Source organism: Equus asinus, chromosome 5 (genome assembly GCF_041296235.1).
Source record: "Equus asinus isolate D_3611 breed Donkey chromosome 5, EquAss-T2T_v2, whole genome shotgun sequence".
NCBI lineage: Eukaryota > Metazoa > Chordata > Mammalia > Perissodactyla > Equidae > Equus > Equus asinus.
Window position 1 is genome coordinate 46613971 of NC_091794.1, and position 21075 is coordinate 46635045.

The 21075-nt window shown below is 36.6% G+C and overlaps 1 protein-coding gene across 7 annotated transcripts in view; it reads right to left on the reverse strand.

The window, feature by feature from the left end:
• Positions 1-21075, reverse strand: part of NLGN1 (neuroligin 1) — an 841421-nt gene that overhangs the window by 655348 nt on the left and 164998 nt on the right. For all 7 annotated transcript variants that reach the window (XM_070509425.1, XM_070509427.1, XM_070509424.1 and 4 more), the window contains exon 2: positions 9120-9932. In XM_070509425.1, the coding sequence (XP_070365526.1) occupies positions 9120-9612 (493 nt within the window). In that variant the 5' untranslated portion in view covers positions 9613-9932. The remainder of the gene's footprint in view (positions 1-9119; positions 9933-21075) is intronic.

Below are 21075 nucleotides of genomic sequence, written 5' to 3' on the forward strand. Positions count from 1 at the left end.
TCCTGTTATTAAGATTTCTTTTTGTCATTGTTTAAAACTGACTTTTGCAACATTTTACACGCTTTAATGAAAATTATGGGCTATAGTTAAATTGCTCTAATGCTATCATTACATAGATAACAGATGAGTAAGATTGCAGTAAACAAAGAAATAGGTCTTAAAAATTATTTTAAAAAGAACATTGTCCAATTGCCTAGATATGACAAATGAAACGGCATTGAAAAATCAATGCTACTATGGTTTTAAATTGGTAGGATCTTAATTTTAACTAAAACCATGATTACATATAAGCAACCATACAGATAAGATGTTTAAAATTCAGGGAAAGTGAAGAAAAAACTTCATCATTTCGTCTACACAGAGTCACATACTTGGACATACAAAAGTATCTAGACTAATGCATAGCAATCTATCGTGACAGAAAAATACTTAAAAACAAGTTAAAGAAACTTCTCAAGAGATCAGAGAGAATCCAAATCTGTTGGAGGGACTTGATACCACACAAAATTTGAATTTTGATTTGAAAAGGAGGCCAAGCAATCCTAAACAGCAGCCATGTGACCTTGAGTAAGTTATTTAAACCCAATAAGCAATAATTTTTGAACCTATAAAATGGGCATAATGATAGCACCATTTTGAGATCTTCCTGGGGATTCAGTTTGAAAAAAAGTAGAAGTGTGCTTGGTGTCCTCCAAGAATTCATGTACAACTAGAACCTCAGAAGGTGACTCTATAGGTCAAATTGTGTTACCTCAAAATTCCTATGTTGAAGTACTAACCCTGAGTACCTCAGAGTGTGACCTTATTTGGAAAAAAAGTCTCTAGATATAATTTGTAAAATTAAGTCATTGGGGTGAGACCTAACTCAATGTGATTGGTGTCCTTATGAAAAGGGGTAATTTGAACACAGACACGCCCACAAGGAGAATGCCATAAGAAGAGACACGAGGAGAAAACAACAATCTATTAGCCAAGGAGAGAGACCTAGAACATTCTTTCACACAGCCCTCAGAAGGAACCAAACCTGTGATACCTTGATCTCAGACTTCCAGGCTCCAAAACTCTGAGACAAAAATTTTCTGTTGTGTAAGCCATGCAGTTTGTGATAATTTGTCACAGCAATCTTAGTAAAGTAATACACTGACCTTATTTGGAAACAGGGGCTTTGCAAATGTAATTAAGATGAAGTCATACTGGATTAGGGTGGGTCATAAATCCTATGACTGATGTCCTTATAAGAAGGCCATGTGAAGACACAGAGACACTGGGAGACACACAGGGAAAAAAGCCCTATGATGACAGAGGTAGAGATTGGAGAGATACAACTACAAGCCAAGGAATGCCAAGGACTATCGGCAACCAACAGGAGCTAGGAGAGAGGCAGGGAGATTCTCCTTCAGAGCCTCCAGGAAGAACCAACCCTGCCAACTCTTTGATTTTGGACTTCTTGACTCCAGAACTCTGACAGAATAAATCTCTGTTGTTTTAAGCCACTCCGTTTGTGGCAGTTTGTTCTGGCAGCCCTAGGAAACTAATACAAGAAGTGTCAAATAAAGTACTTTGTCCACTTACGAAGGGCTATGTGCAAACTTATGATTAGAAATTATACTTCCACATCTAGTCTAGAGTTTAAGATTATCAGATCCAGAATGAGTTTACGTGATTGTTACTAACAAATTTATATCCTGGTGTGATTTTTGAAGCTGTTTATTTCCTAAACTATGTGAGCATGTACCACCATAAGCAGCAGCAGAAGAAAAAGAATACTAATAGGAGAAACATTAAAGGTCAAAAGATTATAAACAAAATCTGTAATGGTAAGTAACATAGAAGTACATTAAAGCAAAGAGTACGTCACAATTATTAAGCTGGCAGTATGTTATATATGTGAAAACAATAAAGAAAATGTATTATTACATTGGATAGGAAAGAGGGAAGCAACTTCTACAAAGGTTTTCTCTTGTGGCGTAACTCTTTTTGTTGGTGGCATAAGCCTTAAATGTTTTCGACTTCAACCTCAGTTTCGGTAAGGGAAAAAGTATTTATCCTCTGGAAAAATTGAGTTGGACACCTATAATGGTCTTTTAATCATCAGCTTCAGGAGACTCTCTGTGTGTCAGTAAACAATGGAACAATTGATGTTGTTCTTTTAAAACTTTGCAACCCTTTAGATCTACTTCATTTCAGACCTCCAACTTAAACTGTTTAGCTTTTAGAAGACTTAACCACATCTGTCCAATGAAACTAATTCAAATATAAAGCCAAACCTCTGGTTCAATCTGGTTTTCCATCCATCGTCAAACCCCAAATGAGCCAGATGGTGTAATTATTCCAGTATGTAGTGATTTTTCTACTAGCAAATTGGCCACGATCTATTTGATCTGGAATCCCATATAAACAGGATTGCTGTTGTGATGTTTGGTTTTATTCCCTCTATTCTATTGTCTCTCTTCAAAGGAAATACCATTGGCCATCAAAAAAATATGCATCTTTGAGCAAGATACTTCACCTCTTTGGTCTTCCCTGTCTGCATTTGTAAAGTGTGAATAAGAATCACGTACGATTGTTGTGATATTAAATAAATTACGGTTAAATGTCTAGGATGAATTAAGAGCTTGCCAGTGTTAATTCTATCTCCATTTCCCTTAATATTACACATCAAACAATTAAAATACAATCAGATGAGAAGAGAATCCCACTACCACTTTTACCCCTGTACTCCTACCCATGCACTCTGCCTAGCTACACGTTAATTTAAATTATCTACCTATGCCCTTTTTAATCCAAAACCTCTAATTTTGAACAAGAGCCAATCTTTCTTTAAAGATATTATTCCAGTAGTCTACCATCTTTCTCCCGTATTTTTAATTGTTCCCTTTCTTCTGTATACAAACATTTCTTTATTTTTTCCATCTTGACCTACAGCCACAAAAACACCCTCTATTGTTCATAGGCTCTCGTTTTTTTTTTTCTGCTCCTTAAAATAGTTATTTATGTTCAGCAACTCTAAATCTTCTCCAGTGCTCTCTTAGACCTACTCCAGTGTGTCATACCCATACCACCCTACAAAAGTTCACTTGGCAGAGTTGATCGCTGTGTCTATTTTGATGTATTTTCTTTACCTAGCTTCCAGGATGACAAAAAAAATCTTGGTTTACCTCCCATCTCAATATGCAACATTTTCTGTCTCTATTATCTTTTCTCCCAGACCTCTTAATGTTGAAATATCTCATGGATTAGTCTTTGATGTCTTTTTCTTTTCTCTATTTTTATTCAATTCCTTTTATTCTCACTCAGACTCATGACTTTAAATCTTTGCCTTCTATATCACAATGACTCCCAAATTTATATCTTCATTTATACCTCTCTCTTGAACTTCAGACTGGTTCCTTGATGTTTACACTTGGATGTCTAAGAGTCATCTCAAATTTAACATGTCCAAAACTAAACACCATCTTCTCCTTGTGCCTCCCTCTAAACCATTCCACATTCCTTTTTTTCCTTCTTAATTGATGGCAAATCTCTTCTTCTAGGTACTCAGACTAAAAACCTAGGAATCTTCTCTGACTCCTCTTTTTCTTTCACAGCCCACAACAAACTGATCAAGAAATGTCATCTTTGGGGCCAGCCCAGTGGCATAGTGGTTAAGTTTGCTCACTCTACTTCGATGGCCCAGGGTTTGCAGGTTTGGATCCCAGGCATGGACCTATACATTGCTCATCAAGCCATGTGGTGGGAGCATCCCTCATACAAAATAAAGGGAGATTGGCACATATGTTAGTTCAGAGCCACTCTTCCTCAAGCAAAAAAAAAGGAAGAATGGCTACAGATGCTAGCTCAGGGTCAATCTTCCTCAAAAAAGAAAGAAAGAAAGAAATTGATCTTCAAAATACATCAAGACTCTATCACTTGCCTTGTTTCCGCCCTGGTCTGAGCCTGAACTAGGCTCATGTCTTGTCTCGATTACAATTGCCTCTTACTTGTGCTCCCAGTTTCTCCATGCTTTCCTAAAATCTACTGTCAATGCATCAGCTAGCATGATCTCTTTAACATAAAGTCAGATCATTCTGAATCCAGTGCCTCGCTCTCTCTTCCCTTTCCAGATATAGTGTACTCCTAGTTATTCTCTAAATAGTCAAGGCAGATTCTCACCTTACTTCCTTTGCACCAGCTCTTTCCTTTACGCTTTCCCTAGAAGTCATTTCATCTCTTTCAGGCCTTTGCTCGAACAAGGACTATGTTGACTACTTCATTTAAAATTACCTTCACCCTCCACACCAGCACTCTTGATCCTCCATACTCTGTTTATTTCTCATCTTCTTATACCTTTTAAATGTAATTATCCATTCTCTCCATTTTGTCTCCACATACTAAGATGTAAACTCCAGGAGGACAAGGATTTTTTTTTTGTTTTTTTCACTGATGTATCTCTGGGGCCTAGAGCAGTAATTTAATTGGCAGAGAATAAGGACTCCATAAATATTTGTTAAATGAATAAATTAGTTAGAAATGCACAAGCAAGAAGGAAGAGCATTCTGGGATATAACCTCCTTTTAAAATCCTAAACACAGTGACAGTGATAGGACTCACTGTTATATATATTTAATCAGAGAAGACTCAGTCTCTATGTTCAACAACCAACCAAATAAACCTTAAGTTTGTGGAAAAGGCTCTTAAATGAATTCAATATTATTTCAGGTAAAGATTACAAAATAGAGCATAAAAAAGTAAAATACTTATGAAAATCAGGAATAAAATGCTCAAGGAGTCAGGAAGTATACTAGGGCCATCTATAAAGATTCTAATTTTCTGTGCAATAAAAATTGGGGTAAATGAAAAAAAAATGGGTTAACAATTTCTCACCATGGCAGAAATAAAAATTAATTCTGTATTCATCTCAGAAGAGCTATGCAAATGATAGTCAAAGTGCTGGTAATACACAAAGCTACACAACTCTAAGGTATCCATGAGCCAATCAATTTGTTTGTGGATTCTCTGGGTCCCTTGTTCCTCCTTCTCATGTTTACTGCCTAATATTTGACCACTTTACTGTTTGCTGGCAACTCTCACAAGAGAGAGAAGTAGAGAAAGAAAATGAAACACAAGCAAATTAAAATTCCTCCTGATAGCAGCCAGGAGGAATATGCTGGGATTTTGGTCCAGATAGTAAGAAAACACACATACAATTTAAAAATATTCAGTAAAATGGCTACTAAGCATGGTTTCTGGAAGCCAGTTTCTAATATTGGCTTGACCTAATTCAATTAAGATGAGCATTAAATCTGTCTAAAATAGAGTCAATAGAATAGAACAGAATAGAATAAAAAGAATTCATAACATATTTGAATGTGCAAAAGAAAGAAGGAAGAAAGGGAGGGTGGGAGGGTGGAGAGATACAAGCCTTTGCTATAGAAATCATCTACAGGAGGTAATTTAACATAAAGGAAATGTGTCTCATAAGCAAAAGCTAGGGCCAAACCTGACTCTACCACTTAGTAGCAGCAGAAACTCAGTCAGAACACTTAACTCTCAGAGCCTACTTTCTTATTTGTAAAATAAGGATAGTAATATACTTTTCTCGTAAAGTTTTTGTGACAAATTATGTCTGTCCTCCACATCCGAATTCCAGTTTCTATCACACGGTATCTGCCTATTTGGACAAGTGTTGACAGTCCTCTCATTTTAAGCACTCATCCCTTCTTCCAGTTTTGCAAGGAGAAAACCCTGATGAAATATCTAGAGAGTAATTAACATATGGTTAAAACTATCATGGGAAATATGAAAAGATAGATTAAAAAGTGCGACTGGGACCTATTTTAAATAAGAGGCAGCCTACTGGTAAAAATTTTTTTTTCTTCAATTACACAGGAAAATATTTTAAAACCTCTATTTAAAAATCAGAGCAAGGCATCTTTTGCAGGAGGGAGAAAATTTTCTTTCTTCTATACAGACTAAGGTGTAGAAAGTACTTTGTTCTTTGTAAACTTACTTGAGTATAAGTTCTGTGGGAAAAGGGATCTTTGTTTCATTCATTACTGACTCCCTTGAATACTGCATGACTTATAATAGGCAATTAAGAAAGAATTTTGAATGAATACAGGATGAACAGATTATAGCAGACTTGGCACAGGGATGGGGTCCATCTGTCTCTGTGGGTGACTATACACAATTAAAAAAAATAAGAGGGCCGGCCCGGTGGCATAGTGGTTAAGTTTGCGGGCTCTGCTTCAGTGACCTGGGGTTCACCAGGTTTGGATCCTAGGCATGGATCTAGCACCACTCAGGCCATGCTGTGGCAGCATCCCACATAGAAGAACTAGAAGGACTTACAACCAGGATATACAACTATGTACTGGGGTTTTGGAGAGAAAAAAAAAAAAGCATTGATTTAAAAAAAAAGAAAGATAAATAATAACAAGCCAGAATTTTATTAACACCTAGATAAAATATAACATGACTATTCTTACAGTTCCCCAACCATCATTTATAAACTTTTAACATTCTGTTGAAGAACTCATCATCCACTTGCAATATATATTAGTATATACAGAAATGAAATGACTAGTATTTTCCTTAACCAGGATAATATGATTTCTTGAAGTGACCAGAATAGACCCTTCATGATAGAGAAGGAAAAAAGTTAAAAGTTTGGGAAAAAATTCTACTCCTGCTCTAAACTTTAGTTTTGTTTATTTTAAAAAGACTATTTATATAGAAAATTACGTTTACATTGTTATGTAGACTTTGCGATAATATATAAATGGCTGATAAATGAGAAGAATTTACTTAATAATAATAGGATATATTAAATACCAAAGTGACATAATTTTTTAGAATGTTCAATATAAAACCACAATAGATTTGGACTGTAAACCACACAGACTAATGTTGGTATCTATAGATTTTGTCCTCAGGCTAATTATAAATTAGTTCTAAGTTTGCCAAAGTAAATAGCACAGCCTATGTACCTCTTTGCCAACTCTCTCATAAAGCAGATGGAACCAACAATTCAAAGAACAATGAAAAAGAATTTTCTAATGAATCTGTTTCTCTCTGAAGTTGCATGAGAAGAAAGGTCACTTTCTCACTTACTAGCTTACCTTTTGATGTCCTTATTATTTTTTGATTGTACATAGTTTTATGTACTACGCTCTATTTATGCATTCTTCAATAGCATCTTTATTTATGACTTTGTGAATCAACATCTTTGTGATAGGAGGCGAAAGTCACTTAGCTAATTACACATGCTTGATAAGCTGCATAATAATAACCACTGCAGTATTGTACATTAGTCGAAGGCATGTAAATTACTGCAGTTATTCTCATTTGGGGAAAAACAAGACTTTGTTTTAGTTGTTTAAAACACCCTTGTTGCGTCCATATCCACCTTCTGAAGTATATTATGCTTTTAACCCAAATCATGCCATCAATAAAAAAATGAAGGTTAAATCTCATTCTACCAATATGACCAAAGAAACCAAAACCAAAACCAAAACCAAAACCAAACAAAACTCAATTTAATGCAAATACTTCTGATCCACAGTTGAGAATTTTGTTATATGAAGCTTCTTCTGTATAATGCAACCCTGGTAAAACAGAACAGCTTAGACACTCCCCGCCCCATAAGGATGTTGTAATGAAATCTGACTTGGTCCAGCCAGGAGATTAGAAGTGCATAGAAAGAGAGAATGTACAGCACTAGAATATTAATATGACTTCTGTATGAAGGTTGGAAATTCTACAAAGTTATGAATAAGGTCAAAATAACACTTAGATGATTTACTGCCATAGAAAATCACACTCTCTATGAGTGATTTACTGGATGTTATATAAAAATGGAGTGTGGACACGCTACATTCAGATGCAAGCTTGCAGCTGTCAGTGTCTACATTTGCTCAATCTGGCTAGAGATGATTTGAAGGTTGATTTAATTGTAGCTTCTGAATCATGTTCTTCCCTATGTTTTAAATTGTTTAACATAAATATAAAAATGTTAAAGTAATTTTAAGACTGTAAATATTTAGTATCAAAATCTGCAAAACCTCATTCTCTTCTGGAAGAATAACTGAAATGAAAAGACTGTCTGGGGAAAAAATACCATTACTTAATAATGGTAATTGCCCAATAGTTGTGGCAAAGTTACCCTTAGATGAAAATATTCATAGGGTGTACAGAAGAAGCTGAGAATAAACAAACAAAAAACTAGGTCTGAGACTGAACTAATCAATTTTAAGAGGAACAGAAATCTATACCTGTAGAAAAGGATTCGGAGATCAAAGTTAACCAGTTGTTAAGGGAGCATTGTTGGGGTTCCTTGCAGGCAGTGTAATAGCTTAGGTGTCTGTTCCTCTGTACACAAACTCAAAGCAGAGATTCAACTCCTGTCGATGCTACCAGCACCAGAACACAAGGCACCACCAATGAGCTTTGTCAATGTCATCTACTCAGCTAAAGCTCTCCTTAACCATCTTTCTATTTTTTGACAGCCTTCAATAAATTCCAAATATCACCTAACTATTCACTTCCCAGCATCAGCAAATCATCCTTAGGGAGAATATCTTGTTCTTCCTCTGCAAGCTTTTTCCCCCATTTTTTATTTGCACTTTGATACATACCTCCTTTTCTACATATTTTCTTGCCGGGCTTTCTGGCACATTCCTTGGATATTCTTTTTACTGAAAAATGAATAGAAGACTAGAAAATAACATGGCGCTCCATCACAGACCGCCGGAACATGCAACACCACTATCTAACTTAATATGCTCCTGCATTTACTAAGTGCCAAAGATCCCCAATTCGTTGAGCCTGCACATGCAATGGAGAAATGTTGATGCATCTTCTCAGAAGTCATTCGGTAGGAAATGGAAATTAGGAACCCATTTCTACCTAAATATACGTGCTGTGGAGGAAAGAAAATGAGTAGGCACAGGAAAAAAATAAGAACAGATACACCGACACACGCAAACAAAAAGAGCAGCATGCACGCATGTAAAATATGTCTACATGCCAACAGGAAAAGCCATGCATGCTACCAGTACACACGAATTAATATTGTTAGAACTTAGAATAGAAAAGAAAAATATAAATACATCTCCCTGTTTTTCCTGCAGTAAACTCACCATCCTCAGTTGGGACATAAATGTTTAAATATAGGCAATCTTCACTCTGGTCTTGTACATACGATGAAATCACATCCAAGTTATTAGTAAACCAGACAGGAAGCATGACTTCAGGCAATCTGCCATCAATGATATTCTGGGGACACACAGGAGCAAATTGAGTGGCATTCCTGATATCTGACCAGGGAGATGGTGGCTCTGGAGGCTGAAAACGATGTTCCCCTGTTGGTGGGGCTGCATACGGAACCCCAAGAAACTGAATAACGGGCCCCAAAATTTCATTATTGAGCTCTTTCTTAATCCCTCTTATCTTGCCAAAGTTGGTAGTCACCAACGGGTCTGCATCATCCAATTTTTGTGAGAGCACATGGGCAGCCTGAAGCAAACATCCCAAGACACAGAGAGTCAATGAAGCACCCAATCCCCTGTGTACCAAGCACGCTATCACTGCTCTCCAAACGTGATTTGGCCACGTGCATCTGGGCAGTGCCATGGTCCCACATTAGTTGTGTAGTTGTCTGGTTACAGTGAGGCAGAGGTATTTGTAGCCACTTGAGAAAGACCGTGTAATGGTAGAATACACCTCCGATTTCTTAAAGGCGAGCTTGTCAAGAAAAGCTCAGAAAGCTCTTCACGCAGCCAGTATCTCCCATTGATTTCACATGTATTGAAGCAGCATCTTCAATCATCACTATTTATCAGACCATATCCTATTGATCATTCTCTTTTCCATAGTAGCAACGTGGCGAGAGTGGCCATTGACTGTAGATTTCCCTCTTATAAATCAAATCCAGTTAGCTGCAGGTCTATATCCTAGAGAAAATGAAAATAAATCATTAGCACAAACAAGCTAAAATAGACAGAGTGATAACCAGATGTTTTATAAGCTACAGAAATACATTAATAATGGTGAGAGTCAGGGAAGTTGAATACTATTATAGGAAAATTACGGTTTGATATAAGATGACAGGTGAAATAACTGATTATTAGATTATTGAGAAACTTGCCTGCTGACTGTATACATATTTAAGTGTCAGCAGGCCTTGTCAAAATACACAGTTTCAGGAACATTTCATAGTACAGTATTTTAAAATGCTGAAGGTTATGTGTAAAATTTTTCCTTTATTGACAGTCTTCAATCACTTCAAGGAACCTCAGAATTAATCAGCAAACATGCTAAAAATTAGAATTCAATAGTAGATAGCTGTTTTAAAAATATTGGTAGAGAATTAGTGGAATATAAACAAACTCTGTAAGAATGACAATATATATTAAAAGGCGCTCCCCAATCCAATGCTATATAGAAAAAACAAAGTTAATGTTAGAAAAGAAAACTGATACTAGTTCAACTATGATCATTTAAGTGCAACTACCTTACAAGGTCAACCTCCTTGCTGTTTCTCAAAAGTTTGCATAAAATCATTGGCTACAGGTCTTCTATCTTAAATTAAGATTCAAGAATTTAAAAGATAGAATGGATTTAGACACAATTTGGAAAAGAGAGAAGTTGGCATCATTTTTTGCAGACTAAAGGGTTTTTTTTTTTTTACCATCTAGCTATATATTTTATATACCAGTAAATTTGCAACGTGAAAATTAATTTCTGAGTCAAAGTCAACAGTCAATATATTTTAAATTACAAATTTTGTTCTCACTATCTGTTAGAGATCAAAGGGAGAATACAACAAAAGTGAGGTAATTTAAAAGAACAATCTACCTAATCATGGCATCTTGCATATCAACACTAATCAAACATCTAACACTGTTTACCCAGTTCAACTTAAAATGCATCAGGATAAAATGTAACATCCAGTGCAGTGCAATTCACAGTGTAATCTTACATTAACTGCAAAATGGCATACACATGGGTAAATTTGTCTTTTCTTGTTCAAGCAGCCTTTTAAAAGGGCTTACTTTGAAAATAATAGTGTTGATTTGTATTACAGATGGTTCTATTCTGTCATATTGTGGGAAGATTCCCGAAGAAATGCTGGTTGGGCAGTGTGGCGGCACTGACTTTGTGTTATTGAAAGGGTGATTGTAAAAACTATATAGGGCAGCAGGAGATTTGGTTCAAGCCTGGTGTTCCTTTAGCTCTGAACAATCCATCACAGAAGGCAATAAGGAGATAAATGTCTTTCTTCAAGAATACTCAGTCTGCGTTAATTCAAATATCTTTGCTGTGAAAGCACATTAACATACAAAAGATGGGCTTAGATCATCCCATTCATGCCCCGAACTCCAGCATGTATGAAAGACTTAGCTACACAAACCCTCCTCTGTTAAAAGTATATTATGCTCACTCTTATGCAGAATCGTGGTGGGTCACCGCATGACTGAGTCTTTCCTAGTCACCTTTTGGTGTTAAAAAGCACATTTGATACCTAAAATAGAGAACCTGTGGTGAGGTCTTAAAAGTCTCCACCACCATTTGTTATTCAGCCAATTTTCAAGAACAGCGATTTCCAGAAGTTCTCCTTTACATAGTAGATATCCCATTAATATAAAAAGTACTTGTTTGGGTATTAACAAAATAACACTCCTTTTTGTACTACAAATCCTTAACTGTGATAAAAATAAAGAGGCTCCTGTTTTCCACTGATATGCTCCTTTAACACAAATTGTGGAGATTAGAATTCTGCACGCCATGGTGAATTCTCAAATTCTAATAATGTTTCGCTTCTCAGGTTATAAAAATATCCCATTTTTACATGGGCTTACCAGTATGGAGAACTAGAGTACTGACCCCAAAGGTTTTTCAGAAGTCACTATTATAATAATGACAGTTGTCAAAGGCTAATGTAAAAATATGGCTTGTTTAATTACTGAAATTTTAAATATACATATTTTATATATACATATAAATATATTTAGGCATATATAGATACCTAAACACAAAAACTCTCAAATTTGTTGGCAGAGTTTTTTCCCTATATATTGGTGCTACCTTAGTATAAGCCAAACCCTTAGCTTTTATACATTTACATCTCATTTACAGCAACCCTATAAAATGGGTTCAACAGTTATCCTCTTTTTACTCATGAGGAACTGAGACTTAAAAAGGTTAACTACTTTGGCTAAGGCCTCTCAGCTAATCAATAGCAGATCCAGAAGCCCTTTGGCATCTGATTTAAAGGGCATCCTCTTGATCACTAGACACGATACAGTCTCTCAACTCACAATTAACACTTTTAAAAAATTGATCCTACTGCATTTAAAATTGAATTGTAAAAGTGTTTTATGTTCCTTCAGAAGATAGAGTCTAGGTAAATACTCCGGCAATTTCACAGAAACGGAGAAATTTAAATGGTCTACCCCACTCCTATGGGGAGCTTAGATGTCATTTTGTGATATTTTTTACCTCTTTTACTTTACACTGAATGCAGTGATTGGTTGCTCATAAGTGTTTACACAAAATCGTGTTAAAATAATAAGTAACCGAAAAAAATCCCAACTTCATAACAGCTTAAATGTCCATTAAGAGATACTGATAAATGAATTATGATATATGCACAAATTGGAATACTATACTTCAGTGAAAATAAAGTACCTAGATCTGAATATATCAACATGGTTAAATCTCAAAATTTTTGAACGAAGCAAGTTGCAGAAGGTTGGGTACAGTAAAATGCTATTTAAATAAAGCTTAAATATGCAAAAGAAACTCTACATCTTTCACAGACACACAAACATGGAGTAACAGGATATTTGGTTAATAGTATTAATTAATGAATTGGCACTAAGATTGATAACCTGTGGTGAGCCCTTCAAAGACCACAATTAATTAACTACAGCAAGTTTTACAAATCTAAGATTTGATAGGGTTGGGAAATACATACACACACCTTTGTTATGGAATTCTCTGTATTTTTCCATATGTTTGAAGCATTTTATCATAAACACATTAAAACAATGAGGTCAGAAAAGTCTTATTCAGCATATCAAGCAAAAAAAGGACTAGCTTCATCCGACTTTGCGGTTAGTGGAGATACTAGCTCACAAATTCCTCCATTAGTCCTCCCTTTGGGTTAAAGCATATGTAATTCCACGGAGAGAAATAAAATAAAAAACAAATAACATTTTAAAAGTCATCATAAATGGGAATATATTATCTCACTTGCGTTAATTCATCATTATAGCTGGTCCATCAACTAGTTCGCTCTTGAGTGACCCAGATCAAAGAGATGATGATGGAGAAAGTAGAACTGCCTGGAACATAAGATAATCATGGTGGGTGGCCACATTCATCCAATCTTTCATTCACTCGACAAACACTTATTGGTTATCTACAATGTATAAGCTAGTATGCTAAATATTAGAATTTAAAGACAAGTGAAATCTAATCATTGCTCCCAGGTAGCGACAATATTGTAAAGGAATAAGTCACATGAAAAATGGCTCTAATGCAGGTTGGAATGTGACATGTGTTCAATAAATACATAACAAATGGAGGGGTAGGACCCAGAAGACAGTCTCTGACTTCTAACTTTACATAGCATTGTATGTGCCTTTTTTCCAACATTACCCATTTATTTTCTACTTTGTTTGGTTTTATTATTTGTTTTTATTTGTTCCATTGTTGAACTCAACTCCTCCCTAGTGAAATTCTTATTCAAGGGCAAGGATCTGGGGTTGTTGTTGTTTTAAAATATCTTTATATCCATCATGAAAATCTGTGTGAAACTCCTTAACATAGGGCAGATAGGGATAAATCTCAGCTGATCTAACCTGACGGCATGCTTATCACCAGAGCTTCCAGGAGCTTGGCCAATGCTATACAATTGATTGTTGTAGGGGCCGGCCCAGTGGCGCATCAGTTAAGTTCGCACGTTCAGCTTCTTAGCGGCTGGGGGTCCGCAGGTTCGGATCCCGGGTGCGGACATGGCACCGCTTGGCACGCCATGCTGTGGTAGGCATCCCACATATAAAGTAGAGGAAGATGGGCACGGATGTTAGCTCAGGGCCAGGCTTCCTCAGCAAAAAGAGGAGGATTGGCAGTAGTTAGCCCAGGGCTAATCTTCCTCAAAAAAAGAAAAAAAAAATTGGTTGTTGTTATTTACTCTGGCTCTGTTCTATAAAGTCACCACAAACACTGAATTGGGGAACAGGGATCCATAGCTCCTAGGGAAATACAGGTGTATACATATGTGTACATGTGCTTGTGCATTCATATACACAAATATATATATAAATACATATTTCACAAGTTATAAATTATGATCTCAAACTCTAAAAACAATCCATCCTAGTAGATTCTATTTTCTTTATTTTACAAAAGAGAAAACAAGATTCAGAAGCATTAAATGACTTGTCTGAGGCCACCCTACTAACAAGTGCCAGAGTTGGAATTCAAACTCCCTGCAACTGGGCTCAGAGCTGGAGCTTCTTGCCCCACGCTGCACTGCCTCTATCATCTCCACCCTCTGTTCATATCTGTATGAGAGCTGAAACAAGAAGGCAGACCATCACCTTGCTTGACCTCAGCTGGAAATGTTCTCGTAGGGCAACTCAAATTTTTTGCTGCTTTGCTCATGTCTATGAATGTCTGCAAAAGCACTTGAGTATTGACTTTGGGGTTACAAATAAATTTTAGTGAATAGTCAAATTTGCAAGCACAGATCCAGGAATAATGAAGATTGACTGTATTAACTAAAGATAAATAATGTTTTGTACCTATGAGCCTGTGAGTTGTTTTGAAGTCAGAACATATCAGCTTGTCATCATGGCTTAGTAATAACAATTGGATTCAGTAATAATAATTTAATAATAATTGCTTTCATAACTGCTTTCAGTGAAGTGTGGCAGTTTTCAATGGCCAAAGCTGGCTATGTAGCTGGAATGTACTTTTGCAACCAGCTCACTCTAAGAAAACCTGACCACCAGCAGATTTGGGGCATTCTATACCAAGATGTTTCACATGCACATTTGATGGTGGTTCCAGATCCCAAACAACACGGTATCCCATGTGACCAAGCAATGGGAGAACAAAGAGGCCTGAGTCTGAGATTTCGAGACTCCATCCAATGCATCCTGTGCAATGAGTATAAACTATTTGAGTCTTGTGAGTCCTTTCCATAACTGAACACTTAAAGTAACCAATGTGTGATTAATTCACATAGAAAGTAATTAAAAATTGGATGAATAAACAAACAAATGCATTCATACAAAATGTTGTTAGGCTTTAAATGAAGAGACAGGTCTACCTTGAGTTAGTGGATTAGGAAAGAATTCATGAATCAAGGAGATTTGAGCTGGGCCTCAAAGAATAGGATTTGGACAAACACTGATGAAGAAATGCCTGGCAGAGGGTACATTCTAGAAACAGTGAAAAGGATATGTAGTGGGTACTGTGGTGCTCAAACTCCCTGGGGGAAGCTCACATTCCAATGACTGGTCCACACCAGTGTAGAAGGGCCTGGTTTCTTGCCTCAAGGCAGACTGACTCTGAGAGACCATCCCCACACCAAAGCTCCCTGTGGAAAGGGGCTGAGGGAGGAGTTGGTTGTGATTCCCTAACTACCTCCCAGGTGTTTTTCCCAATGGCATGATCTGATAAACTTCCTCCAGGCAAACCTCCATCTCAGAGTCTTTTTATTTTTTCCCTGGAAAACCTGATCTCTGACAGAAAGAAAAGAAGTCACCTTTGAAGGCACAGTTTAGTTTGGCCAGAACACAAAGTAAATGAGGTTGGGCCGTGGAGGAGACTGGAAAGGCAGGTTTCAGCCAAATCAAGCAAGCCCTTCATTAAAAGGCTAAAGAGTTTGGATTTTATTCACTGGATGATGAAAAGCCATTAAATATTCCTAGCAGGGGAAGAGTATTATCAAATTTATCCACAAGAAAATTAGACTGGCAGTACTGAGGAGCAAGGGTCTCCAAAGAAGTGTGTTCATACCGCACCGCAGGATGACCAGACAAGAGAAAGGAAGCAAATTGTTGAACTTCTGTGTATTGTAATTTTTTACATAAAGCAAAAAGAGAAAGAAATTAAGCTTTATGAATATGAATATATGTTTAATACCAGTGTCTTCACATAGTTGTGTGATGCATAGAGCACCTGAGATGTTCTTGGGGAAGTAGGCAGTTCTGTAACATGGTAGGCTTGTCAGCTGTGGCATTTTGTTGTTGTTATTGTTCCTCTTCAACGATGATTTAGACTTTATATCACTGCATAAGTAGATTTATACGTCTTTCATCATGTTGCAATTAAAGTAACCCTCACAAAATGGACTAAATGGACTAATGGATTAAATTTTACCCACAAGACAAATATAGATTAAAGGAAATACTAGTAATGTAATCATAAGAGCAAGAAACAAACAGAAAGGAAACTTCTCCTACTTTTAGTATAAGCTCTTCTTTGGCTATACCACAAGACTAAAAGCAACGACTATCTAATCATCTATAACTAAGTCAGGCAAAAATATTTCAAAACATTAAGAAGATGGCTTGAAATACAGATTTATATCTTTCATTAGCTGTGAATCGTGCCCTAAGAATCCTTGTGTCTTGAGATAATGACGGAATGAAGGCATCAAGATGTATAAGATATTAAAAAATACTTATTTTATCTTTCCTATCTTTTAATGTCTCTTTTACCATATATTTTGCAATCTGTTGATAGAGATATTTATGTGGAAGTATATGTATATATTTTATATGTTTTATTGTGTAGTTATCAAAAACAGGATTGTGTGATCACAAAGGTGTGGAAACCATTACCTTAGTGAATGAACTGATGGGAAAGAAACCAGAAACAATTTTATTTTCATGTTCAGTTTGAAGTATACCTGAATGCATCCACATTCATGTGAAAATGACAACAAAAGCAACTAATATTATAGATCACCAAGCTCTGTCCTAAGTACTTTACACGCTTCATGTCATTTAGTCCTCACAACAAACTTCTAAGTCAACTACTCTTATTTGAGGTGAGGAAAATGAGGCTTCAGGTGGTTAATAACTTTCTTAAGGCCACAAAGATAGGAAAAGGCAGATCCAAGCAACACGCTGGGAACTACCTAGCCCCAAAGAACATGCCCTGAACCTTCATGATCCACGACATTTTGTTTCGCTCCCCAAGAAGACTAACTCAGTGAAGTCATATGCTCAGTTTGAGGGTTTGAGGAGATTGAAAAACATAGGACACCAACAGGAGGGAAACAAAAAGGCTGCTGATCAGCTTGCCAGGGTTAATTAATAGGCATAATTTGGAGCGGCTCCAAATAGTGTGGTATTGAGACTTTCTAGCAACATTCTATGACCTAGGGAAGAAAGTAAATGACAGAAGTTAGCACTGGGGATAAGCAAGGCAAGAATGGTCTAATTTCAAGGAGGAAAGGTTGTGAGAAATGGTAATTCTAGGGTTGAATAGATTAACTAAAACTCAGTAGGAAGGTAAGCAGAAGGGTACAAGGAGAAAACATAAGAAAGAACTAGAACCAAGGATTACAAAGGGTCTACTCTGAGATGAGAATAGTGAAGTTCAAGGCCTTGATCATGTAGAGGTTCAAGGGATGCCATGGCCCATGTTGTGGCCATACCATCAAGTAGCCACTGAGAACTAATGTGGTGACACGTATACTCTGCAATGACCACCATTAATTAATAACTTGATTAATGGCTAGCACCAATGAGCATGGACTAGGGTCAAACACTAAGCTAACTGCATCGTCTCATTTAATCTTCTCTCAATACCATGAGTAGAGATCATTACTATCTCCGTGTAACAGAGTTCCATCTCCATGTAGCAAGTTCCAACAAATAGAAAGAGATAAGGCAGAAGAATTAATAGACTCTAAAGATAATTTTATTCAGACCCTCCTTGTAGGAGAAAGGGTAGGCAGGCCTCAATAGTTTCCAGAGTCACATCCCAGTGTCCCTTCCTCTGCAGAAAACGTAAGTGGTTCTATTTTTCTTCTTCCTCCTTGGGCTACTTCCATTCTAAATGAACCTCTCCAGTGATGAAAGAAAATAACTGAGAAAATAGAATGTTAAGGAGAAATGGCAAACTAAAATTTGACAGTGATAGGTGAAAAAATTCTACCAAGAAAATAATTTTAAAGAACAGCAAGGAAAAATCAGGAGTACATCACAGAGGTTATACCTGTAGCAAACTATCTTTGCAAAAACCCAATATTAATGGAAGACAGCACACAGCAACTTGCTTACCAAGATCTTCCTCCATGGAAAATACTCTCCCCATCAGTTTTTGCCTGGAGGGACCCAGCTAGCATCGCTCTAGGCCTGGCTCCAATGGTAGTACTTCCTTCCCAGTTCCTTCCAACCACAAAAACACTCTCTTCTCTCAACTCTCAAAGCACTTGTTACCTTTCTTGTAACTGAACTTGTAGTACTTTTAATCACAGTAATTTGTAAGCTCAGATTCCCTCTTTATTCTTGCATTCTTACCTTATTTAGTGCCAGGCACTGAAGAGGTCAACATGAACAAGATAGACATGGTGCTGATTCTCACAGAGACTCAAGTTCAATGGGGAAGACAAACTTTATGTAAATAAATCACATAGATAACTATTTAGTCATAAATGCATTGCCAAAAATGTTAATGCAGGGTACTCTGAGGGGAGATTTAATGAGTCTGGAGTTGGAAGGATGATATTCCTGAAGAAGTGATCTGTAAACTGGGTTTTGAAGGATGAGTAGGAGTTGGTAGGTGATGACCTGGGGACAAAGTGTGTCAGGCAGAGGCAAGAGGAGACCCGAATGCTGTGAAGTCTAGGGCTCTCCAAGAACAAAGAGATTAGTGTAACTTGCCAGAAGGGTGAGGCATCAGGCTAGAGAGGAGCTGACAATTCAAGAATTTCTGGGCCATTTGAGGGATGTGAGATCTTATCCCAAGTCTGATGAGAAGAATTATAATCACAAAAATGACATGATCAGATTAGCCTTACTCTTCGAGAATAGAGGCTGTGGCTTTTGAATAGTTGATTTTTAATAACTATCTCCAGAACAATTCATTACATTGTAGGTCATCAGAAAATATTTTTGGAATGAATACCCCATTCATTCATTATATTTATCTTTCATCAGTTAACCCTACCCTCAGATTTTATTTATCCATCCATCTGTGATGCCTGACCTCTGTGAAGGCATTATCTTAATTAGAGTTGCAGCAAGAGGGGGTAAAACAGAGATGAGGTGGAAACAAAGTAAGGTATAATGAAAATCCCTCATCATGCAGGCATGTGCATGGATGACCATATAGACTATGGCTAATTCCATTATTGTTTGGCAAAAATGGGATTCTAAGATGCCATAACAGCTTTTCTGAGAACACAAAGAAAAAGAGATCAAAGTGATAGCATTTCCTTCTGCACTCCACAACTGAACATTTCTGCTATGACCGTCATTACAACAAATGGCTAAATATTGGAGAGTTTCCTGTTTGTTTTGTTGGGGGGGGGAGGGGCAGCTGAAACAAGCCACTTAGCATTTAACTATATAAAATAAGTTTTATCTTCTGTCACTCTGAACCTACTATCACATAGAATCTCCAAATATTAAGTGTTAAATCTAAAACCTACTTGGGAATCCTGACTTCAAAATGAACAAGAAGGTGAAGGGGGTGAGGGGCAGGAATTGACAAGACAGGAGGTTTTAAAAAAAAAAGCAAGGGCAACAATTTTAATATACATGAAAAATACTGCAAGACACATTTTTAAAACCAATTGATGACACTGTGATTCCCCAGAAAAAAATGAATAATCACTCAAGAGCTCAGGGGAGACAGCCAGGTAGAGCTGATTACTTCCCTTGATATTACTTTGATGTTTTTGCCTGAAAGGGGCCACCTTTGGGTCACAAGTCATTGTTTCCAGAAGCAACTTAATTATGCCTGTCAGTATCTTTATAGAGAAGATAGTACAGCTGAGGAGTAGTGCTACATTCTCAATTCACTATTTAAGCTTATTTTTGTTTCTAGTGAGCTGCTGTGTCTGGGAAGAGTGGAGAATTGCCACTCCTGGTGCCCTGATTAATTAAAGTCCTCTTTAAAAAATCCCTTGTTGCCAGAGAATAGCTGCAACTTTGGCAGAGGCAGTGCTAAGTTTCTCAGTGTGGCCCTGTGCCAGGGTGTGTCAATCTTGACCCCTTGGAGGATGATTAGCAGAGACGGGGTAGTTAAACCTTTGTGCCCATTCAGTTCCAGGCTTCTGCTGGAATTGGCAAATACTATAGTGACTATTGTTTAAGGAGTAACTGACTACTAGGAACTGGACTAAGACCACCGACTCTTTTCACGTAAGGCCCCCAAAAACAATAATGGCTTCCTGTCACTCCTGACCTGGCTTAGAGCTCAACTAGTGCCCCAAAGGGGAAAGAATATTACAATTGCAATCTTCTTCAGATATGCACATCTTATATTTTCCCTTCAAATTACAGTTCTATTAATACTAACAATAAGAAAATTCAAAACAATGCTCTATTCATGGGCCATTTGTGTAACAGAACATCAATGAATAGATATTCACAAGAATTTAATATACACATGGAATATAAGATGCTAAAAGAATTCACCATTTAAATAAAATTGAATAATAGGAAGCTTGAAATTATAAAGTGTTAAAAAAGGAAAAAGTCTTAAATAATGACCAAAACACCAAAATTCATTATATTTTAGACCTTATCGTCCACGTTCTAAGAGTTTGAAATAATTTTTAGTGCTTCCAGAGACCCTTGAGATATCACATTTTCTTCACAGCAGAAAATAACTCTAATGTATGTTTTGGTAAATTATAACCATAAATAATCCTATTATACTTGTAAGTCTCGATAAAATAATTTACTGAAATAAAGTAAATAAACCATATACAAAAATTACTAAAAAGTTTCGATTATTATTTGTTTTTCATTAAAATTCAGTCTTTTAAATATATTACTTTCTACCTTTGGAATTTTGAATACAACTTCAAAATATCTACCAATTCAAATAACAACT